At 41.6% G+C, this 26223-nt stretch overlaps 1 protein-coding gene across 4 annotated transcripts in view; it reads right to left on the reverse strand.

Moving 5' to 3' along the window:
• Nucleotides 1-375: 375 nt before the first annotated feature.
• The window catches only part of LOC109411760 (uncharacterized), an 89186-nt gene continuing 63338 nt past the window's right edge, over nucleotides 376-26223 (reverse strand). For all 4 annotated transcript variants that reach the window (XM_062849054.1, XM_062849052.1, XM_062849053.1 and 1 more), the window contains exon 10: nucleotides 376-2254. In XM_062849054.1, coding sequence (XP_062705038.1) covers nucleotides 529-2254 — 1726 coding nt within the window. In that variant the 3' untranslated portion in view covers nucleotides 376-528. The remainder of the gene's footprint in view (nucleotides 2255-26223) is intronic.

Genomic DNA, 26223 nt, shown 5'->3' on the forward strand with positions numbered 1-26223 from the left:
GCAGTGCCCTATACGACGTTTGTCGGGACAGCTAGTATAAAATATAATGCATATTTATTATCATGTAAATTTATACTGTATGTTGCGCGAAAATTTTTAAGCGCAAACGCTCGTAAACCTCCGCCCGTACTGTAAATTATTTTGGTGTTTTCGGCGTAGTATTCATTGGCACATTCGCGTACTTATTGTATTTATTTAGCGAATACTCAGCGAAAAAACTAACGAAATTCATCAAAACCTTATGATTTTTTGCAATAACTTAACAGTAGTATGGCTGCCATAAGGACATTTCCCACCGCTGGTTGTATCCCTTATCAACCTTTCCTTGCAGGCTGCCATGACTTCTCTACATAATTGCACGTTCATACATTCAGTTTATATAACATTTATTTTGATAGTAAATTTCATATAGGTGTTTGGATTTTACAGTTGCGTTACAAAGATTTCAACTAATTTCTCTAGGATTTACGTTAATATAGGACAAAACAATAACATAAATGCAGTTTGCACCCAACTCCTCCGCGCCGCTTACATCTGCTTGATACTCTTCAGTGATTTCTCGATGTTTCGGTAGGTCCGCGGTGGAATGACTTCCAGTAATACTTTATTGTAGTTGGGATGTTCCGACAGCTGCTTGAACATGCTCTTGATGTAGTTGCGCGTGTCCAGTGATCCCTCGAGAAGCAGCTGCCCTCCTGTGAGGACCAGCTTTTCGCGAGATTCCTTGGGCAGGGCAAAGACTTTGTCCGGCCCGAGCTGGCGGACAATCTTGTCGAGTAGCTTGGCAGCGGTCGTGCGCACTACGGCATTCTGGTGGGTGGCGCCTTTGAACGAGATGATGTGAATAACCTTGTGGTTCGATAGGTTTTCGCACATGGATTCCAGCGCTTGGGTTGCGTCGGCTCGAAGGAACTTGTTGGTGTCGGCAGTGCGATGAAGCAGATGAGTAGCGATGTCTTCGGCTTCTCCCTCGATGCAGCGTCGATGGGTAGAGAAGAACTCGGCTGAAGCTTGACAAGCGGCTCGGGCGACCTGAGAGCGGAGATTACGTACTTGTTTGGCGAGCGCTACCGAAAGAAGGTGTATCTGGTTGTCGATAACTTCCGGATGGTGGCGTATCAGTCGCACAAAGAACTGTAGTCCACTGATGTTCTGCTCCCAGTTGGGACTTTCGAGATGGCTTATGCAATTTGACAGAGCATCTTTCGGTTTGTCAAATTTCCGTAGAGTTTTTTGAAATATCACTTCGTTCATCTTATTCTTAGCTTTGACTCCGCTGACGATCTCCTTGACCGGAGCGACCTTACTACTCTTTCGGACCAGAAACGGTTTCTTGAGGATCTTTTTGGTAGGTGCAGGTTGTGGCGGCTCTTCTTCGTATGGCAATTGTTGAAGATTACCCAAACTGGCAGAGTGAACACGGCTTTTGGGCGGTAAAACGTCGGCTTCTTCTGCTGGATAACTGTTGTTCGATAACTCCTCGGTAGAATATGATGACTGTAAAGGATGCGGGCTTGGAGTGGGATATCGTTTAGGAGTTGCTGTACGCTGTGGTTGTACAACTTCCTCTTCGACTTCGTCGTCGTAGTCTGACTCGTAGTTGACTTGATTGGAGCTGATAACATCTTCGCTTCGAATCGGTGTCCCATCACGTTCATACCATACTGTATGCTCCCGACTTTTCACTGAACGACTGGATTTGACAGAGACATTGTCAGTCGATTGTTTGAATGACATGTTGCTAGTTCTCGATAGCCGTCCATCATTCTTCAAGATTCCTGATCCAATCGATTTATGTGAGGTAACTGATTGTGGTCTCGAGGACAGTATCGACGGTGGATGACTGATGTTCGGCGTAGGCGGATAGGGATCACTGTTCTTGCTACCAAAATTGAACGTACTGTTCGAGATGATCCGCGTGGAAGTCGAATCGTTGCTGGATTTGTCATCATTGTCGCTATCGTACTGTTCGTCACGATGTATGATATAACTTTCCTGATTTATTGCACCGCCAGCTGCACCGGATTCGTTCTCCTCTTCCCCGAGAAAGCGTGACCGATGCGTGACTTCGATTGTTTCCGCGCCAAAAAATCGCCCACTACTGTTGTAGGCAGCGTGATGGGCAGTGTTATTGCTACCGCCGTTGCCATAGGATTTGCTCGGTGATAAATTGGGACGCTGGTCCTGGTCCTGCCTCTGCGCATGCGATCCAACTTGTTGTCTACCACCGCTGCTGCCGCTGTTGTTGTTGTTACTGTAAAGAAAACCGAGAAAAGCAAGGACAAGGGTGAGATTGTGCAAGTTGGCGGACGAGGCATTGCTTTAGAGAACAGTGGATTTCAACCAGGATTTAGAAGTGTCGAAACAAAACATGCACAGTGCAACTTCAGATCCTTAAGTCCAGGGACAGTCTTTAAAGCAACAACAGTTGTTTTTAAATACTTCTTAAAACTCAGAAACTTCTGCAGATTGTATCAAATTGTAATTAGAAATTACAGCGAAGCTGAAAGTTTAGCATTTCAACAGACGTTCGGCTCGCAGACAAACATGGCTCGTATTTTAGTTGCTATACAGTCAAAATAGATACCTACATCAAATGATTGAAACAAAATCGAAATGATCTCATCTTTTCCTTATTATTTATAACGTAACCTCCCTAATGGGACAGATCCTGCTTCTCAGCTCAGTGTTCTATGAGCGTTTCCACAGTTATTAACTGCCCAAGGAAGTCAAGTTAATTTCTTTTATAAAAAGTTCCTGGACCGACCGGGAATCAAATCGGTCGGCATGGCCATGCTGAATGAATACCCATGATCTAATTGTTTTCCCGTTGAAAACCACTGTTTTAAACTCCCCATCCCACTCGTCTCAGCTTCAAGAACCGCGTTAGCCGTTAATAATTAACTCGAGTGTGAATAGAGCAATGTGTCCGTCCAAAGGAAATGACTGCGGTGGGGTGCAGACGCGGACGGAACGATTCAGGTCATGTGAATTATTTTGATACAGCAGTTAGTAGGTCTGTGCCACCCAGTAGTAGTCCTTTTTATACCTATTTATATATTGCCAGTTTTCGGAATGCCAGCGATGACCTTGCCGCTTATCACAGTTGAGGAGTGACTATGGCACTGTGACTAGGAACGATGGACGGGACGATCAATAAATTACTTCAGACAGCTAACGTGTCTTTATTAGCGGTGGGTGTGGGTGTGAGATCTTTCACCAGTGAAAATTGCTGCGGTAAACTTTGTGGCAATTTGTTGGCACGTCGATCGCTGAATCAATTAGTAGTTGCGAATAATAAATAACACTTGTTCCGTTTTGTTCTTTCTGTCATTAAATTTCCAGTGGGACAGAGCCTTTGCTTCCCAGTTTAGTGTTCTATAGCTTTCTCAGTTAATACCTGCAAGCTCTCTTTGCCGATGACATTCGTATATCGTGTGTCAGGTACGATAAGACCCTGCCCAAGGAAGTCAAGAATACAGGCGAGTTATCCACACCGTTTCTATAGAAGGTCGATAATAATCGTTTACCTTATCCATCAAATTAACTGGACTGTGGGCAGACCTGGATCTGTACGGAGACCTTGGTTCCTCTCTAGAGCCACCATCATGATCGAGTTTAGGCTCACCCAAGGGCTCACCGTTTTTCGCGATGTCTAGTAAAACTAGCTTCACCGCGGATCTTTTGAATACTCCTGATGGTGTGCGCTAGACATACTTCCGGGGATCGACCCTAGACGGGCACGAATTTTGAGACAGGACCGCTATTTCTTCAAGCAAGCAGTCAGCTTAGAATAATTTACATCAGGTTTCCTCTTCATATTTCGGAGCTGATCCTCTCCGTTTATGACGCACATGGTCTACGAAATTTCGGGCTTGGAATTCAGGGACAAAGTCTAAATTCCAACCCCTCGAACCCGAGCTCGGATCGCCGAACATCTGGAAGCGACAATGGTTTGATAGCATCTGCGCTAATACGGTTGTCGAGTTGGTCCACAGACATCATTTAGACACGAGAATTTCATGAATACTCAGGAGAGATTGTTGTTATTGAGTACCGAGATCCGCGACCTTTTACTCTAGTCTTGAAATGATAAGAATCTTCAGGGGAGCTGCCCTGCTTTTGAATCCAACTAGAGCTTCTTGAACACCACTTTGACTCACTAGTCGGTGGTATGCGATGCTGCAGTACACTGTTTCGCTAATGTAAACGAATTCGTGAACCTCTGATCGGCTGTCGTTGCTAGAGAAGTAAGTAGATAATAATCCGCTAAGAACTCTACACAGTTCATAAGCTTTTTTTATTCCTCTTTGGATATCTAAGTCACTGCGATCAGTTGATAGATCTATTGTGGCATACGCCTCATTTTTTTTAGCTTTGTCAAGTCGACGTATCACCATTGGTATTGGTAATAATCAGACTTTGACCAGAAGCGATATCCCAACACAGTGCCACACTTCGAATGAATTGGACCACCATATTTGGGTTTGTCCTCCAGACATCAAAGGGTTCTATTAGCCCTTTGTAGAAAAACCTAATTCTTTTAGTTACAACTGCCGGACAACGGCATAACAAATGAACAAACAATCCATACGCTTCATTGTCGCGGTGAAGGTATTCGCCTGCTTTCTATATTGAAACATGGCTGGCTGAATAACAGTGTATCTATTACCTGAAAAAAAACCTGGAATTTTCTCTCGCCTGGAACAATGCTTGAATTCTCGGAGAATTCAGTAGTCAATCAGAGAATTTTCGTAGCAAAGGGTTTTTTTTTCTGACAAATACACTTGATAACGCTATTTAATGTTATTTTAGATTCTTCAATGGTAAAGTCAATGCTTGCAAAATTGTACGGGTTGTTTTCTTCCTAAAACTTAGTCAATTTTTAAATCTATTGACGTGCTTTTCGTACAAGTATAGTACTGACGGAGTCTGCTTGTGTACAAATTTTCATGTGAATTCGATCAAAATTTACTGTAAAAAGACGACTTTTGCAATAAACAATCGGGTGTATTTTCAATAACCCAACTCATGATATCTGAGGGCGTCAGAGAGTCGTTGAACTCTTTCATTAAGTAAAATGATAGAGGCCTTTCATGTAGCATATAGCATAGGCTTTTAGTGTGTGGAAGGGTTCTGTGGTCAAAGTTTACGCACCAAACAGATTTTAGAATTTTTGCAGGTGTGGCCAAAAGTCCATCAGGCAAAAGAGGGGTGAAGGCTTACTGGAATGTTGGACATTAGTTTATCAGAAAGAAGTGCGGTCTGTGGAAAAGATAACCTCAGAATTTCCAGTTGAACTTGAATTCCGGTTAACCACTACATATTCAATTCTTTTCGTGGTGTTGTGATAACGCGCCTGTCTTATCGCAGATGTTGTCGCGGAATTTCTGTTAGAGTTTCTCTCGGGATTGCTCTTAAAGCCGCGATTCCTTCCAGCGTTTTTCTTGTGACTTCTCCAGGAAATCTTCCCGTAATTTCTCCCAGCGCTGCTATAGGATTTATTCCTGGGATTTCTATTAGAACTCCTCCAAGGTTTTTGATGAGTTTTTCTCCAATTTTCTGCAGGAATTCCTTCCGGGATATCTTACAAAGTTGTATTCTTCAAGAAATTTCAGATACTGTTCTTCTACAGTTTCTCTTTGGATTTCTACAGAAGTTTCAACTGGGATATTTCCTAAAGGTTTTCGTGGATTTTTTTTAAGTTTCAACTGAGATTTCTCTTGGGAGTTTCTCCCGGGACTTCTCTCAGAAGATTCCTTCCGGCTTTGGTTCTTGGATGTCTCAGAGTTTTTATGAATTTATCCTGGACTTTCTCATATGATTTCAGAGTGTCTTCTGGGATTTCTGCTAGAGCTACTGCTGGTATTTCTCATGGAATTCAGCCCGTGATTTCTTTCACAGCTTTTTCCAGGCTTTTCAGGTTGTTCAACGGATGTCTTGCAGTGATCTACCTGAGATTATTTTTTTTACTGATTTTCTCAGTATCATTCCCCGAGCTCTTCTCGGAATCCCTATCAGAAATTGTCCCAAGATTCTGGATGTTCCTTTTTGGGATTTCTTTAATAATTGCTCCCGGATTTCTTGCAGGATTTTTTCAAGAAGGGTTTTCTCGGAATGTCTCCTGAGATAACTTACTATACCTTTGCGAAAAACTCCGCAACGACTTTCCAAGTAACACATTTGTCACAGCCGAGTCACAGTAAGTATCTATTAACCCATTTTCGCCCAGCGTCCTATAAATAGGACAGTCCTTTTGATGTGAATATCTCTAGAATTATGCAAAATTTAAGAATACTTTCTTCAGAGAAGTTGTTATCCACACCCAAACCATGCTCATAGTGGACAATATAGTTTGTGACTGGTTCACTAGGTGGCGTGAACTATGCTGCAAACAATGCATATTGTCACGATCTATGAACCTCATTTCCAATGCGAAAAAAAAATTATTTTCCTGGAATTTTGACATTGGTTAATAATTTATAGTTCATTTCTTCGACAGAGTTGTCAATCAATACATACAAAAGTCGATGTATGTATGATTGTATGTTTATATGCTTGTATGTTTATATGTTTGTCTATTTGTATGTTTATATGTATGTACGTATGTACATATGTATGCCGGAACAAAGGCATAATTCTGGAATGCGTCAAGAAATTTTAATCAAATTTGGCATACACATTCTTTAGGATGTGGAGGTGGTAGTAGGGGTATTGGAATTGAAGATGACGACTTAGGTTGCAAAATGGCGGTAAAAACTCCAGAATAAATGCTCATTAACGGCAATGCTGCTCCGGATACTATGCATTATGAGTATCTATCGGTCGGGCTTCATAAGTAAAACTCAAAAATGAATATTTGACCCTATTTCTAAATCCAAGATGGCGGACCATATCAAAGATGGCAGCCACGGAATGATAGTTTGAGCTATGATACCATGCAACATGGGTATCTATCGACCGGGCTTGATGTGTAGAAGTCAAAAATCGATATTTGACGCCATTTTCAAATACAAGATGGCGGACCATATCCATGATGGCAGCCACGGAATGGTAGTTTGAGCTATGATACCATGCAATATGGGTATCTATCGATCGGGATTGATGAGTAGAAGTCAAAAATCGAAATTTAACGCCATTTTGAAATCCAAGATGGCGGCCACGGAATGGTAGATTGAGCTATGATACCATGCAATATGGGTATCTATCGATCGAGCTTCTTGAGTAGAAATCAAAAATCGATATTTGACTCTATTTCTAAATCCAAGATGGCGGACCATATCAAAGATGGCAGTCACGGAATGATAGTTTGAGCTATGATACCATGCAATATGGGTATCTATCGATCAGGATTCATGAGAAAATGGCAGAGGATTATGGTAGATGGTAGGGTAGCGGGTAGGGTAAACGGTGGAGCAAACGGTTGGGTAGAGGGTTTGGGTGAAGGATAGAGTAGAGGGAGTGGAGTAGAAGGTTAGTGTAGATAGCATAGGTAGACGGTAGGGAAGAAGGTAGGATAGAGAGTAAAGTTGAGGAGGGTAGGAAAAAGGTTAGGGTAGAGAGAAGGGTAGACGGTACGATTAAGCACAATATAGACTAGAGGGTACGGTAAAGGATAGGGCAGTGGTTATGGTAGAGGATAGAGTAGAGGGAAGGCCTGATGGTAGGGTTGAAGGTTCTGATAGAGCGTAGGATAGAGGGTTGGAATAGAGGGCAAAGAAGACAGTAAGGTAGAGGCTAGAGAGTAGGGTGAAGAATCGAGATGAGATTAGATAACCTGAAGTTTTTTTTTCGAGATACCTTCAGGAATTCTTCCCAGGATTTCATCATTTCATTCCTTTCGAGAATCTTCCCAGATTTATTCCCAGGATTTCTTCAGATATTGCTTCCGAGATTGCAGTACGGATTGCTTCGGAGTTCTCTTCGGGGATTGCTTTGGAAAATACTGAAAGGATTCTTTTAGTTATTCATTTCTGCATTACTTCAGAGATTTTTATTGGAAGGCCTTCAAAGATTCCTTTCAGGATTGCTGCTGTGATACCTTAAGGAACTCCTCAAAAAAAAAAAAAACCTAGATTTCTTCCGATTTTTTTTCAGATACATCTTCTATGGTTTTTGCAGGAATACCTGCTCAGCTTCTGGCCGGCGATCCTGTCATGATCTCTCTAAGGATTCCATCAGGTATTTTTTTCCTTCAGGAATAACTTTAGGGATTTCTGCCAGAATTGCTTTATAAAATCATGAAAGGATTCTTTCAGAAATTTTAACCACCATTCTTCCATGGATTTCTGCTGGAATTACTTCACGCCCCTCCCCCCTCCCCCTAAAAGCGTGACGTAATTTATGGACGTTCCCTTATCTTTTCGATGTAACTTTGATAGTGCCCAGAAGGGTACCATAAAACCCACATATTGTTCACGAATAAAAAATCATGGCGTACTACAAACATAAGTGGAGAAGCCGGCTAGAGTATATCTGGTTGAAATTTTATACCAAAACATGGAATGATGATGAACCTGGGCGTGTTAGTGGAATACCTGTAAGCACAAGACACTGAGGATGACCTTATAGTTGAGGTCGAAATACGTATCTGTCAATGGATACAAATTAAAAGGAATAGTAGCTACCACGATTTTTTTTAAACATGCAAAATTTCTGAAAAGTTTACGTATGATGAGTACGTAAAGAGAGTTTGTGAAGGAAAACTGAAGGAAAAACTCAATCAATTTATTAGAAATCATTATCTGTGTAAAATCTAACTTCTACAGTATTTTAATGTTTGGTTATGCTACACATAGTGAGCACTCTTTATTTGATTCAAAAAAAAAAATGATAAATGTTGAACACTGCAGTCGAAACTACAAGAAATTACAAGGACCATGCATTGCATACTTTTAGGCGTTTAACCAGTTATATTTCTGCCCCAATTTATAAGTCATTTTTCTTTTATTTGTGAGAGGTTATCATCTCTCTCACTTGCTAAGAGCTGTATTGTATCCATACGGATCAGAATATAACGATAGCGTAGAAGTTGTGGTGAAATAGAACTCGAGAAAATTATCAGATATTGAGGACCTACAATGAAGATTGTTTTTGGAACTACACCATAGACTTCCATTTTTTCGTCAAATCATGCTTATTTTATTGGAACTTGACCATTGATAACAAATTTATTTAAAGATTTAAATTGTGAGACACCTTGGGCGTTAACGGGTTAAGTAAGCATTAAATAAAGTAAGTAACTAATTATTAGAATCAAGCCACAGTGACTTCTGCGCAATAAAAACCTGCGCTGTCGTGACTCTTTTGTGACAAATGTGTTATTTGGGATATTGGGGAAATCGCGAGAGGAACTTCAAAAGACATCCTGAGAGAAACTGGGGCGGAAAAAAGTTTAGGGAGTAATTCCAGGAGAAAATATTTAGGAAATTTAAGGAGGAACTCTGAGAACATCTAAGGGAAATCCATTGCTATTTAAATTTTTAGGATACTTCTGTGTAGTTTTTGAGAAGTAAGGAAATTTTATAAAATTTGATGTTTTTGTATATTAAAACATTCAAAATTTTCCCTTGGAGAAACCGGGTAAACTTAGGGAATTTTGTTCTGTCTAATGAGTAGTCACCCTGGTATATAAACTTGTTCGCATCCTAGCGAATATTATCATAATCTATTATTTCATTATTCACTTTGATCTGTTCACCCTTACACTCTGAGTAGAAAGTGACCCATAAAGCCATAAAATGATTAAGCCATTGTTACAAGCAGGGATGTTTTCGATCACCTGGCAATCGATTGACTCATTTGTCCATAACTCAGTTCCGAAGCCTTATATTGAAATGGGTGTTCGGCAAAGTTGTAGATTAGGGTTTTTCCTACAATTATATCACCAAGGACGCTATATTCTCATATATCCGATCGTTTACTATGAGTAGGTTGTACTAACACTTTTACGCAGCAAATATTAGAGTTAGAATATGGCGTCCTTGGTGATAACACAGCGCAACATTTTTTTTGTCTCAAGAGCAAACTTATGTGTCTCCGAAGGATTTTGGGCCGCTGAATCCGAATCCGGGCTCAGATTTGCTCTAACACGTCACAATTTTGAGCTATACCTCAATTTATGGGGCAAAATATGCGATTTTGGGCTTTTTTGACTGCAAGCCATTAACCTTCCTTAGTCCCTAAAAAAAAGTTACAAATAAGACCCTGGGGTCATTTTTGACCCCAAACTTTGGACAGCTCGCAAAAATCAGAGGCTTGACCGATTTTGGATCTCTTTGGCTCAAATGAAAGGAGCACAAGTCTAGTTTTCAAAACCACCGGAGAAATCCGGATTCGGCCACTGTGGCCACCGGGAACCTGCTTCAACTGAAAAATGCCGCTTTTGAGACCCTAACTTTGGCAAGCTATAACTTTGCAACCAAACAAGTAATCAGGACCGTCCAAGGGTCGTTGGAAAGGTATTCACGTGGACTTTTATTATAGACATTAATATTGACTAATTATTGACAACCGGTTCCGGGAATGCGGAACATCCGAAATATTAGTTTCCATCATTGCTATGTGCTTGAAAATCCACAAATGTATTCCACGCTTCACTGAAATGAGGCACATATTGTTTAAGACCATTTTTGAAGGGTTCTGGGCAGGTCTGGTCAATGCGGAACGGGTTACAGGGACTCCGGAAGGTGGTCAATTGGGTAACGACAATGAACTTCGTATAGTTTTCACTCCAAAACCCGGCGCCACATGGTGCAACCTTCGTGGATTTTCATATCAGTTGTTCTTGTGATACACAAAGAGATTGATAGTCATCATCTTCTTCTTCTTCCTCTTGGCGTAACATCCCTACTGGAAAAAATCCTGCTTCTCAGCATAAACGTTTTATGTGCACTTCTACTAGTATATACTGAAAGTTTTCTCTGCCAATGATTAGTTTACATATGTATATCTTGTGGCAGGCACGAAGATACTACATATATGCGCTTGGGAGTAAGAGTAATTTCCCTTACGAAAAGTACCTAGGCCAACCGGAAATCGAGCCCGTCACCCTCAGCATGGTCATGCTGAATGCCTTCGGGGCCAGCTATGGTTATAGGGGCCCAAATGAATAGTCATATTGGTTCCACGTGGTCACCGGAGTGGCCACCGGAGAAATCCGTATTGTATTGCTCTCAGATTAATACAACAAATGTAGGCTTCGACAGCTAAATTTAAATCATTTACATTTATAATTTGTAATGTTGTGGTATAAAAATGAACAAATGGTGATCTCAATCTTGTCTTGCAATTTTCGACTGTGAAGATTTCAAATCGGGTTTCAAACGTTGGAGCCAAGAAAATAAATTTGTAGGCCAGTTTATTATGCAAGCCAGACCAAAGTTCGTTCAAAGATCAAAGATGATCTCGATCTTTCCAGGCCATGGTCACCAGAGAAACTGTTTTACAGCATAAGTAGACATTTAGCAGCTGACCTCATATTGTGTTTCACACTTGAGGTGCAAAGTGTGAGAAACCAATCTGTCATTTGGTTCTTTGCGATCAAAAAATTGATTATAAAATGATTCCTAACTTTAGAAAATGAAGTTTTCCGTGTTTTAGGAATAAAAGTTGTACTGAGAATTACTCCAAAAGCTTCACCAGGAATTTCTCCAGAAGATGCACTGAGAATTTTTTAGGAGTCAAACCGGGTATCTCTCCTTGAGGGATTCACCGATAAATCATCTAAAATTTCCCGGAGAATCTATTGAAGGAATTGTCGGGTCGATCTCCTTCGGAACTTATGGAAAATTTATGGCAACAATTCCGAAGGAAATCTTTATGGCTCGACGTCCCCATTAGGACTTGGCCTGCCTCGCTTCAACTTAGTGTACGAAAGTTAAGATTTATGTATTACGTAATAAATTCATGCTGCCTAGATGCATTTCCAAAGGAACTCCTAGTAGACTTTCCGCTGAATTTTCTGCGGAAATTTTAAAGCACTATATAGTGAAACAGGAATGTACGGTGGAACTTCTAAAGTAATTACTTAGAAAAATTTGTAGTGGAGTTCCTAGAGGATTTTCAAAAGGTATTTTGAAAAGAAATTTCCACAAGTATTCTCGGCGGTACTCCTGTTAGGTAAGTATCTCCTGTGAATTAAACTTTCAAAGGAATTCCTGACAGAATTTCTCTAGGGATTAAAAGTTTATCTCCTAGTGGAAGTTTGCGGTGGAACACATAGAGAAGTACCCGTATAAACGATAACCATAAGATTTGCTTAACCACCCATTCGGGATACAGTTCGAACAGTATGCGATATTGTTGAACCGTTTACATTACGGTCCGTGTATTGTGTTGGTTTATTAGGGCATTTTGAGGAGTTCTTGGGGAAATTCTCTTTGGAACTTTTAGAACGATTTCTGAAGAGATTTTCGGTGGAACTTCGAGAAAAATTCCCAGAAGAATTCCCGATAAAACTCTTGCCAGATTTCCCGATGGAACTTCAAGAAATAATCTCCTAGAGAATCTCCAAGAAATGCAACTCCTAGAGAAATTCTCTTTGGAACTCCTTGACGAACCCCTAGTGGATTTCCTAGAGGGATTCTTGCTGTAACTCCTAGAAGAATTTCTGGTCGAAATCTTAGAGGAGTTCCAGTGAAGGTACTTAAGGAATTCACGGTGTATTTGCTGGACGGATTCAAGGTGGATCAACTACTACTAATTCTGGATATTAGCGGAGGGGGTCCCACAAGTATTCACAGAGGATCTTCGAGTGAAACTTCCTCTGTAGCTGGAAGTACTTCCGTTGAAACTTTGAGCAGAATTGCCAGTGAAACTCTGACAGGAGCTTCTAGAGGAATTCCCAGTGGATCTACCAAATACATAATTGGTGGAAGTAGAAAAAAAATATTAGTGGAAGTCCTACAGAAAGTCTATTTGGAACTCCTAAGAGAATTCGTAACGGAACTCCTAGAGGCATTTCCGTTGTAACTTCGGAAACAGTTCTTTGTTCAAAAAAAATACTACTGGCGAGAGAATTTCGGGGCAACCTCTAGACGTTGAGCATGAGCATGAGCATAGATGACCGCACAATTCGTAGTTGCTACTCCGTGATTGACCAGAGCAATCGAAATTGCACAGGGAACCAATGAATAGGGCTTGGGACTAGCTTACTATTCTCAATGTACACAGTTCGAGAGCTCTCAACTTTAATAGGGTCAATAACGGCGCCGGCCACGTCCTTACGGTCATCGAGGATGGGAGGGAATGTTAGTAAGACAAACGTTGTTATAAAGACCGCGAATCGCTGCATCTCCACGTTTGTCTCAGGAAGGATTTTTTTAGTAGGGTAAGGTACATTGTCAGTCCGGGAGTCACCTATGGTTGGTGATATGATTTGACAATGGATCAATATACACAAACCGTCGAAAAGAAAATGCTATCGCGCGTCTCCATTCCACTAGGGAGCAGAAACCTTTAGTCTATTCCACACAGAAATACACTGAACGCGACTCACTTGTCGGCGCCCGGATTTTTTCTCGACCGGCGAGCCCGAACTAACACTTTTCACTCTTTTGTGTTAATGCAAAAAATGAAAGAAAATATTTATTATCAACTAAACGTGTACTGGGAACTAGCGCCGACGGGAAGCGAAAAATTCGGAACCGACTCGATCCACCGCACACTAAATTCAACCGCGTCGATTGTATTCTTTCTCGTTCAAACTACAGCGCGATGGGAAGCGAAAAATCTGGAACCGACTTGAGCCACGACGCGTCCACCGCACACTGAATTCAACCGCGTCGAAATGCTCACTTCGGAATAGGAAAAAAATCGAACCACCGAAGCAACCGCGCGCGACACTGGCACCCGGACGAAATCCTACTACACACTGATGCACGCTGGGTCCGCCGCCGTCGAAATGCTAACTTCGGACTACAAAATAGAAAGAGAAAAAATCGAACTGAAGCAAACGCGCGCGACACTGGCACCCGGATGAAATCTTGCCACACACTCCGACTGGTAATCATACGACCGAATTCCCGCTTTTCTTCCGACGACAACGACGACGATGCACAGCACAAAACGACGCGAGTTGGGCAGCTTATGCCAGCGACTGGTGGTAATCACACGACCGAATTCCTGCTTTTCTTCCAACGACGACGACGACGATGCACAGCACAAATCGACGCGAGTTGGGCAACCTCTAGACGTTATGGAAAAACCCTTAGTTATATTTTAAATTTTTCGAGATATCCTCGATTGAGTAAAAAAAAATAGCACTCATATTTGCCAAAGTTCGTCAAATTACGAAAAGTTACAAAACTAAGTTTAGTAACCTTGTACTACAAAATAACTTCGATACTAAGCTTCACTTTGAATACACATGTGCTTGTTATCGAAATAGTTTTCGATGAGTACTAAGCAATTTTGTTGATGAAATGCGTAAAGTGCTGAGCACCATTGATCTAGAGGAATTCCTGCAGGAGCCCCTGCGGGCACTTCTAGACGAATAATAGGTGGAGCTTCGTGAGAAATTCTTATTTTATCTCCGTGAGGGAAATGCTGCCGGAATGCTATGTGAAACTTTTATAGCAATAATCGTGGGAGATTCCGAAGGATTTTTTTTTTTCATTGGAGATGAAAAAGGCCGCTGACATAGAGCCATTTTCAACAATCCTTCCTCCAACAGGTATGAAACCTCCTCATTTCTTCATCTTTGTATTTTATAATTTGCAATAACAATTTTTGAGTTCATTTCCAATGAGAGTGCACTCATTGATAGTTAGATTACTGCATCTACAATAATTGTTGTTGTGAGTATACTAGCAAAAATTTACAAAACTATACATTTATTAGTAAAGAAACGTGATCATATTTGCAACACCAAAAGTAATTCCTAGTGGAAGTCCTGGTAAAATTCTAGGTGGAACTGCCTCATGAATTTCCGGTATTTTCATTTTGGAATCTCCAGTTTTTATGGAATCTCTCGAATACTATCATACACCCGGAACTGATAATGTTATGTTGTCGTTATTCTGCAGAATAGCGCAAGTGACTATGACAATTTTGGCTCCTTTTTAGTTATTCACCTAACAATCTATCGGTCATTATTTTACTTTTCTTTCGTAGATGCAACCGAATGCGTGATAATGTTGGCACCATCGTACAAATTAGGTTCCCGTATCCCGTATCACACACAATGTCTTGGTTTTCTTTGCATGCACGTAAGCTCTAACTCACATTCTCACATCATAGTCAGTGCTGAGATGTCATTTCGACATATCTAAATTCAACCACCTACAGCACATTTTAGAAGATGATCCCGAGAATATCGTATATTCTAACATGTGCGTCTAAACCAGTCCAGTGTGTTTGCAGGTGATACGGGAACCCTATTTGTACGATGGTGACAAAATCTTGCATCATAATCTGGCAGAAATATTATAGTTTTATTATTTTACGAGACATAAACAAGAAAACCAAAATTTTGAATAGCGCTCACGACTGTATGGTGAGCTTCCGAATGCCTACTTTTGTTGCCGAAAATTGAAGTAACACAATTGGGGGTTTTCCAGAGGTCACTCGAGTGGCCTAAAAAGATCGAGATCATCATTTGTTCATTTCTATACCAGAACATTACAGTTACGATAAATAATAAAAGTTGAGCCGTCAAAAGCCTACATTTATTGTAATAATCTAAAAGTAATATGTACAATATGGATTTCTCCGGTGACCACGTGGAACCAATATGACTATTCATTTGGGCCCCTATAACCATAGCTGGCCCGAAGGCATTCAGCATGACCATGCTGAGGGTGACGGGCTCGATTTCCGGTTGGCCTAGGAACTTTTCGTAAGGGAAATTACTCTTACTCCCATGCGCATATATGTAGTATCTTCGTGCCTGCCACAAGATATACATATGTAAACTAATCATTGGCAGAGAAAACTTTCAGTATATACTAGTAGAAGTGCACATAAAACGTTTATGCACCATGTGGCGCCGGGTTTTGGAGTGAAAACTATACGAAGTTCATTGTCGTTACCCAATTGACCACCTTCCGGAGTCCCTGTAACCCGTTCCGCATTGACCAGACCTGCCCAGAACCCTTCAAAAATGGTCTTAAACAATATGTGCCTCATTTCAGTGAAGCGTGCAGAAAAGTAATGCAATAGAATGCATAAAGGGAATACATTTGTGGATTTTCAAGCACATAGCAATGATGAAAACTAATATTTCGGATGTTCCGCATTCCCGGAACCTGTTGTCAATAATTAGTCAATATTAATGTCTATAATAAAAGTCCACGTGAATACCTTTCCAACGACCCTTGGACGGTCCTGATTACTTGTTTGGTTGCAAAGTTATAGCTTGCCAAATTTAGGGTCTCAAAAGCGGCATTTTTCAGTTGAAGCAGGTTCCCGGTGGCCACAGTGGCCGAATCCGGATTTCTCCGGTGGTTTTGAAAACTAGACTTGTGCCCCTTTCATTTGAGCCAAAGAGATCCAAAATCGGTCAAGCCACTGATTTTTGCGAGTTGTCCAAAGTTTGGGGTCAAAAATGACCCCAGGGTCTTATTTGTAACTTTTTTTATGGGAGTGCCCCTAGGGGTCATTCAATGCTTTTGATTTTTGGGAAAGTTTTATTTCCGCGAAAAAATAATTGTCAGAAAATTTCAGATTGCTAGGATTCGTTAAACAGAAGCTACAGAGAATTGAAGTTTGAAAAAGGTCAAAAAAGTCCCCAAGACCTTACTAAGGTTAAGCAAGGCAATATTTTTTTTTAAGTAATCAAAAGGTTAATTAGTCAATTAACATCTAAATTAACGACTCATGCAAAATATTTCGTTTTACCTAATCAAATTTAATAGATTTAAGCATTTTATGTTAGTACTAGCTGTCCCGGCAAACTTTGTCTTGCCAAGTTGTGGTGCTTTGACCGGCTTTCACATTGTTAAGGTCATTGCATCATGGCACCCTAGATTGGTTTCATTTCGATCGTGTTGATTTTCTTCCCAGGTCATAAAAAATCGGCATTTTGTCTATTTTCTTACATTTTTAGTTCATTTTCCTAACTTTTTTTTACATATAAACACTGCCACCATGAATACGAATCAAACCGTGCAATAATCATGCTGATCGGTTCATCCGTTCGTGACTTTTGTTTCCTCAAAGGAATTTCAAACTCATTTTTATATATATAGATGAAAACTTGCATGCAACTTTTGGAGGGTGACTTGTATGGGAAATATCGTACCTAACATAAATCGCTTAAAACTATCAAATTCGATTTGGTAAAACGCAATATTTTGCATGAGTCGTTAATTTAGATGTTAATTGATCAATTAACCTTTTGATTGCTTAAAAAAAATATTTTCTTGCTTAATGGCTTGCAGTCAAAAAACCCAAAATCGTATATTTTGCTCTATAAATTGAGGTATAGCTCAAAATTGTGACGTGTTAGAGCAAATCTGAGCCCGGATTCGGATTCAGCGGCCCAAAATCTGTCAGAGCCACATAAGTTTGGTCTTGAGACAGTCCAAAAGTTTATTTTTGTTACGCTGTGTAATTAAAACAAAACTGCGGTTAAAATTCCAGGTTTATTTAGAATACTACTTTGTATCAATACTGTAGTATACTATATCATACATGATTTCAATAAATATATGTGTTTTTAGGTGGTTCTGTGCTACCTTTGGTATTATGAGCAGCGTGATATTGCAATATAGACAGCCTTTAAAATGGGACCAATCCTTTATTTAGGTGAAACGGTCATTTATAAAGTATATCGATACAAATATTCGATTGTATGTGCTACGTTGATACTTTTTGAAGGAATTGATCAACCTTATGAAATTTATGAACTGTAGAAACAATGCTTACAGAGCAAATGTTCTGATACGTTATGTATATTTTTCTGATTTATTCGATGTTTTCTCGCCTCTTGACAAGCAATAAAGGGTTTGTTTGAAAAACAGTTTCAACCAAATGAAGGGGAAAATATTGCGTCATAATAGTCCCAAAGACTTCAAACAGATTTGAACCATATTTTGAATTCAATAAATCCATATTCAATAGTGTCCAAAGTAGCCCCGCATTTCAAAAGTAGCCCCGCACGACGGTATAGAAATTTTATAAAATTTGAGTTTTTGCATAACATTCAAAATTTCCCCCTGAAGTCGGTCTCGCAAAGTCGTTCGGTCGTGTGTGTCTGTTTGGTCGTGCATTTACTTTACTTTCTCGGTGGTGACAAAAATTCCCGCGCGCGAGTGTGATTTTGGTGGCGAAGTGAAGAGGCCGTTTGTTTTTCATTCGGACCGGCCGCGTCGTCATCGTCGTCAATTTGAATGTGCACATCGTCGTACCCGTGTATAGTTGTAGCGGCTCAGTGTGATTTCGGAGAAGAGGCCAGTTAGTGGAAGATGCTGCAGCACATACGCACTGGACACTTCGAAGGATGTTTATTGGTGAGCTCTTTCCATTTTATCATAATAATTAATGCTAAAGGATGTATAAAATTCTGCTCTGGGTTTTGTGTATTTATCTAACTAATATTGAAAAGTTCGTCACGTCATGTGTCGGCGCTAGTTTTCAATGCACATTCAGTTGATAATAAATATTTTTCTTTTATTTTTCGCATTTACACACAAATTTGAATGGTTCGTCATCTTTGGTGTCGACATTTGTAATATTTTAGTCAAAATGAATAAATGTTTTGACTCAAGTAAAGGTTGCATGAATCAAATCACTTACCAAAGTGAATCCAAATCATGTGACTCTCCCCTCTCCACTAACAAAAACTCCTTCCCGTGACAGTCGTGGAGAGGATGAGGTGATCTCGGTCTCTAGTAGCAACGTACGTCACACTAACGTTCCTTTCCTTCCTCGATGACCGTAAGGACGTGGCCGGCGCCGTTATTGACTAACAAAGTCTGGAATTCTCGAACTGTGCACATTGAGAGCGGTAGCTACTCCCAAGCTCCGTTTGTTGGTTCCTTGTGCAATTTTGATTGTTCTGGTCAATCACGTAGTAGCAATTACGAATTGTACGGTCATCTATGCTCATGCTCATGCTCATGCTCAACATTCAAAATTTCCCCCTGGAGAAACCTGGAAAACTTAAGGAATTTCGTTCTGTCTCATGAGCAGACACCCTGGTTTACAAACTTGTTCGCATTCTAGCGAATATTATCATATATATCATTTCATTATTCACTTTGATCTCTCCTCCCTTACACTCTGAGTAGAAAATGACCCATAAAGCCATAAAATGATTAAGTCATTGTTACAAGTTTTTTTTATATTACATGTACTCTTTTAACTTGTAAATATTGTCTTTGATTAAATCAACATTTATAGTGCTCTGGCATCTCCCAGCAGTCTCATTTTGATACATTAACTAAATTAACTAGAAGAAAGGTTCAGACCCTTCCCGAACAGAGACATCAAAGTATGCCCCTTAGGATTAGAAATTCCTAGACAAAACTCAAGCTATGGAAGCAACTAACGCTGCGAACAAAAGGCAACCTGCCAGAGAAAATATGATTACAGGATTGACCTCGGAAATTATTATCCACTAGGGTAACAGCACATATTGTATATACCGAAATGTAGAGTCCTAATGTATTACGGGTTTGTAATGTTCTACTATAAGATGTTCAATTTATCAAAGCATTTGTAGTGCTACATTATAACGTAGTGCTACGTAATAACATTCCTTGAATATGTTCCCAACTGAATAACATAATGTAGAGCTTCATGTTATTCAATTGAGTATGTTTTTAACTTATTTTAATGGCATTGTTAGCTACTACTTTCACGAATGCAATGTTTGATCAAGTTCGGTCAAACTTAGTGACAACCTTTCTTCAATTGTTGCTTCGATGATATCTCGCTCAACAACTGTTTTTCAACAGATTCCACAATAGAATGACCCATAACGTTTAACCTTAGCATTAAAATGGAATTGGAAGGCCATCAAAATCGCGTCAAAATATCAAGCACCCCCCAGTAGTATCATAAAACGATTTTTCGAATAGTTACTTCTCTTCTATTCCATCCACGGTTTCAAGCTCAGCTGCGGTCGAGGCTGTCGAGCATCCGTTCGTCAGCCTTTCGTCCGTCCCGGTTGATGACGACCTCGGGCTTTCCACGTTGCCCTGCTCTTGTAGGTGATGATGACTCGCGACTTCGTCGGCATCGGTTGGCTCGAGTTCTTCCAGTTCTACCACATGACAACCGTCATCCACTTCACGCCCGATAAAGTTTTTCATCGGTGTGTAAACAGTACCACCGTCGAGTGGTAGCACCACATTGGTCACCTCATCACTACCGTTGACGAAGGGGGTTTCCACTTTCGTTTGATGAATGGAACTGCTGTCTGGCGAGGGCGATAACGATTCATTCCGTCGCCTTACGAAACACCAGCAGCAAATTCTGATAAACTCCGGGGGTTGTCTAATCACTCTTTCGAACACATTTTCCTTCGCTCGTGTCCTGTCGTGATTGGTTGGGGCACTATTTGCACTGTGATTATAAGTGTGATCAATTCCATTCACAGCCAATTCTTTCGAGTGGCCATTTTCTTCTGGGGCACTGTTATTATTGTTATTGCAACGTTTAGAATCACCATTGGTTGTCTGTTGTTCATTGGGAACATTTTCACAAGAAGCGGTCCGCAGAAATTTCATACAACAACCAGCACACAGTTGATAGTACGGAAGAATTTTCACGAACATTTTAACGATAATTCTAGAACATCAATCACATCGTGGTGTAACTCATAACCGTCAACCGCAGCCAATCAGTCCGTAGAACTCTCATTTTTCGTTTGGGTCAGTAAACTGGGTGGCCTAGTTCCTCTGCTTGAGGTTGAAGCTCAACTAACAGCCAAGCGCAAACACTAATTGTGGACCACGGAAATTATTTCATTATGGCTTTTATCCTTTCTCTTCGAAAACCAATCTCTGCGCGCTGCACTGGTCAGCTCGTCGAACACTACTGGACATTGCCGAGGTCTGCAAACGGTAGAAAAGGACCAAACCTACACTCGAGTATTGGTCTGCACAAACATCCAAGCTCACAACACAACTATTTTCATGTATCCTTTTTCAACGACGCCGACCGACACCCCAACATAGATGGACAACCACGTCGTCGTCGTCGTCGTCGCCGGGAAGCTAACTAAACAGTTTGGTAGTGGTTGGTATGGTGGGTGTGTTGAATGGTAACGTGTGTGCTTCCGAATCTGGTGCGCGCCTTCCGTTTTTCCGAACGTTTGCTGTTCCGAACCGAGTCATACCTTTGTACATGTGCTGCCCACTTCTGGGGGGATGGGTGGTAAATATTTCCATATCCTGCTTTCCATATCGTCGTTATTTTGTTTATAACAACGGTCGGTTTTCAATGTTGAGTGTTTGTACTTGTGTGAACTACTATTGCAGCTTGTATAGTTCTGATGAGGGTGTTCAAAATAAAAGCTTGTTTCATATCACCCTAACGGTAAGGGTAGATGCTCTGAGGGTAGAGTTAGAAAGCAAGGTACAACATACTTTCAGTCCTGGGCACCCACGGTGGTGCAGAGGGCCAAATTGAAAGATTTCCATCCTGGGCGATTGCCTTGACCTGTGGCCAGGTCAAATTTCTGTCGATTTGCTTGATTTCGTTGTTGAGACTGCGCCGCCATGAGCCTCTGGGTCTGCCTCTGCTGGGTTCCAGCCCAACGCTTGTTTGCAGATTTCGTTTCCGCCCCTGCGTAAAGTGTGGCCGATCCACTTCCACTTTCGCTCCCGAATTTCTGTCGCTATCGGCTTTTGATGACATCGACGATGGAGCTCCACGTTGGAGATCCAATTGTGAGGCCACCATGCACGAATTATATACCGCAGGCATCTATTGATGAAGACCTGCAGTCGTTGAGTGTTCTCTACTGATACACACCAGGATTCACTGGCGTATGGCAGCACAGATTTCACGTTCGAGTTGAAAATTCGGATTTGGGTGCGTTGATTAATCTGATTGTTTTTCCATACATTTCATGCAAAAGCAGCCCTCGGCTTCTTGATCCGTGCACCTATGTCGATCTTGGTGCCGCCATCGGCCGCCATTTGGCTACTAAGATATTGGAAGCTTTCAACATTCTCCACTGATTTTCCAGCTACCGTAAAGCTGGAAGGGTTGACCGTGTTTGTTTCCAACGGTTTGGTCTTGTTGACGTTGATGGTAAGGCCTGCCGCTGAGGAGCGAATTCATTGATTTGCTCCAGAATGATATGGAGCGTGACAATATGGTCTACACAGGATCGTCCGGCACGGAATCCTGCTTGCTGCCGTCGGAGAGTTGCGTCAATCTTCTCCTGTATCCGGTTTAGGGTCACTTTGCAGAGGACTTTGAGAACGATACACAGTAACATGATGCCCCGCCAATTATCGCATACAGTCAGGTCACCCTTCTAGGGTACCTTCACTAAGACGCCTTACATCCAGTCGGCCGGAAATGTCGCGGTTTCCCATATGTTGCAGAATAATTGATGCAGTAGTAGTGCGGATACTACGGGGTCAGCTTTGAGCATCTCAGCTGATATGCGATCGACCCCTGGGGCCCTGTTCGATTTCATGCTACGAATGACTGTTTCTATCTCCTGCACTGATGGAGCGATGAATGCGTCGAACTCTTGGCGGATCATGCTGAGGTGTTGATGGCTTGACCGACACTTGAAAAAGGTTTCCAAAGTTCTCGAACCAGCGTTTCAACTGGTCAGCCGGGTCGGTCAGTAACTGTCCAGACGTGTCTTTCACGGGCGTCGTAGCATTAATCTTGGTCCCACTAAGGCGACGTGAAACACCGTAGAGGAGACGGATGTCGCCGGTGTTTGCGGTTTTCTCGCCTTCGTCGGCTAGGGAGTCCGCCCATGCTCTTTTGTCCCGTCTACATGAGCGTTTCTTTGGCTCCTCGTGTTTTCGCTCGCTCTATCGCGGCTTTGGCGTTCCTTCGCTCCTCTATCTTCCTCCAGGTATCATCAGTGATCCACTGCTTTCTTCCGGTGCGTAGCTCACCCAAATTATTCTCGCCGGTGGCGATGAAGGCGTTCTTGATGGCGCTCCATTGATCTTCTACGCTTCCACCTTCTGGAATATTCGCAGCACGGTTCTCAAGCTCCTCGACGAATGACCTTTTCACCGCAGCGTCTTCCAGTCGGCGTGTGTTGAACCGGCGCCCGGTTTTGTCCTCCTGTCGATGGATCCTAGCAATGCGCAGTCTGATCTCGCCGATTAGGAGATGATAGTCGGACGCAATGTCGGCGCTATGTTTGTTTCGCACATCAAGAAGGCTCCGTCTCCATTTTCGGCTGATGCAGATGTGGTCCATTTGATTTCCCGTGAAGCGAGCGATCCCCCAATCACCATGTCATTGTTGCCACAAAACTCTACAAAAAAAGCTCTCCATTTTCGCTCATTCCCATGGCGTCCCATAACGTGCTCATAGTCCGAGTTGTCGGAACCAACCTTCGCGTTGAAGTCGCCCATGAGGATCTTGATATCACCTTTCGGAATCTTGTCCACGACAGCATTCAGTTGACTGTAGAAGTTCTCTTCAGCTTGCAATTCGGCAGCATCGGTTGGCGCGTAACATTGGATCATGGTGAGGGTTCGAACCCGTGTTCTGAGTCTGGCTACAATTATCGTCTCATCTATAGGTTCTTACTTAATAAGCGCAGCGTGGGCGTGAGCACTGAGTAGGAAACCAACTCCACGGTAGTGACGAGCGTGTTCACCTCGTAGGCCAGAATATAGCAGAATTCGACACGACGTCAATCTGTGTTCTCCAAAGTTCGGCCAACGGACTTCGTTCAGTCCTAGGATCTCAAGCTAGGCATGCCTGGCTAGTTGTGCCAGTTTACCCTGCTGGGCTAGGGTTAATACATTCCAAGTTCCAATTCTTGTCCGTTGTTTCGCGCTAAAAGTCGTTGCCGTTGAATCAGTTCGTAATATTTCATTTTCTCAGCCGCTGGATGCCAGAACAGACGCTGTTTGAGCCGCACCTCCTTGGTGAACAGACGCTCGAGACGTACCTCCTCAATCTAGCTGAAGTCAGAAGGACAACAGTGCCCAGGTTGCACTACCAGCTAAGCACACAACTCTTAGCTGGCGGTCTTTGTCATCGCTTGGCCCGTGGATGCATGAGGTAGTAACTTGCGAGGACCAGAGCTATGTTGGACGCTCTCCTTTTCGACTCGCCGTTTTGCAGCCCAAGAGTTTGACAATGACCATAGTTTATTTGTATAAATTGTATAGGCAAATAAGAATTATTTCTGAAACAGCTGGAAATTTTATTGATCTCATTATTCCCACTGGAACTTGGCCTGCCTCTTCAACTTAGTGTTCTTTGAGCACTTTCACAGTTTTTTTTCTTTGCCTCCCGGGTAGACGAGAATATCTAAATCATATGTCAAATCGAACATTTTTTGCTGTCATAGCTCGATGTGATTGTGATGAGTTGTGATTGTGATGAGTTATTCAAAATTCTAATAAATATCGCACGAATAGCTCAAAGTGATATGATATTAGTTTTTGTTGTTGTCGAAATAGCTGAAATTTCTACATAAGAACAAGTTTAGCTCTTCTGCACGAAATGGAACACATACACCCATAGAGATGACTCAATGTTAGTGAAATGCCATGTGCCCCTTTCTGAGCTGTGGAAACAAAGAACCGCATGCTCTTATTCCCATGCTATTTACAACAGCGAGCCACAGTTAAGTGGTAAGCATCGCCGCCTGTGAATCCTAAGGTCGTAGGTTCGATGCTGGATTTTGACCTTTTTTCAATTTTTTTCTAGAAAAAAATGACAAATCTTGTCTGCTATTGTTTTGATTCTGTAATATCTTAACGAGTTATTATTGAGTAGTTCACCATATTAGATTTTGCTATTATTTCTGATCTTTTACCTCTTATTTTTTATCTGTATTAACGAGATTTTTAGCCCTAGGCTAGTTCATCGCGGGGCCCACGCTTTACTTCCCTTTCGATGGAAGAACTCACATTTTGCGAGTTTGTCGGGAGTGAGATTCGATCCCAGGTCCTCGGCGTGATAGTCAAGTGTTTTAACCATCATACCAGGTCCGCTCCCCTTTTACCTCATATATCAATCAAACCAATATCAGTTTTTGCTCTTCAGTAATTCAATCAATAATAACTGAATATGCTATTCATCAGATTTTTCTACTTGCTCGGGCTGCCATTGCATGAATTTGTATATTGTAAGGCAAGTACAATGATACACTATGCCCAGGGAGTCGAGAAAATTTTCCCAACCGGAACGGGAATCGAACCCGCCGTCTGCGGATTGACGATCCATAGCCTTAACCACTAGGCTAACTGGAGCCCCACACTGCTATGCTATGACAGCCATATTTGGATTCCCTTAATTAAACTTGTCAAGAATAAAACATTTCAATTTATTCACTATTGTGTGAAATTATTAAAAAAAAACTATGAGAATTAGCCTTTAAAATTTGCCATCTTCCCCTTAAACCCCTTAAACCGAAAAGAAAGTGGTTCACCTTGTGGCGCACGCCGTGATTCGTTACTATTTCCGGAGTTTGAAATCCAACGCTTGTCATAAGTTGAAATTCAAATGCCACGAGACCAATTATTCGGAACGGTTTTCACCTGCTTTGTACAATAGTTGCACGGTTGTTAAGAACACGAAATATTCCCTCCGTTTGCACATGTCAGCTGTTTATGGTTTCCCAGTCTCGTGAACTTTCCGTTTCTCCACTGATGGAGATTGACAGACAAGGCGTCTACTGTAGAGATTTGAAAGGATATTAATTATTCCCAAAGTCACCCTTTCCTTCCAGGTATGGGGTATCATATTCTGACGTCAAAGCCTGGCGTGGCGCTCAAAATTGAAATTTCAACGTTCTCCGAAATAATAGTCATTAGCATAATGTAACATAATGTGGACGTCTTTTCTTGTGAAGGTCAAGTCGTCGCCGTTTGAGGTGGGGTGTCTCACAGCAGGGCTAGGTTATATGGAAAATCTACGCACTTGACTGTACCCTGTGTGAGAGAATAGGTACATAACCCCAACTTGCGATGTCCCATCATGATTGATAGCGTCTTTCGTTAGTCATCATTTTCGCCGTTTTCGTTTCAATTTGCACATGGTGGGAAACTTTCTACCACTCTGCTGGCGAACGAAAATTATAATCTTAATTATAAACCTTTCTCATGA

This window comes from Aedes albopictus, chromosome 2, assembly GCF_035046485.1.
Source record: "Aedes albopictus strain Foshan chromosome 2, AalbF5, whole genome shotgun sequence".
Classification (NCBI taxonomy): Eukaryota; Metazoa; Arthropoda; class Insecta; order Diptera; family Culicidae; genus Aedes; species Aedes albopictus.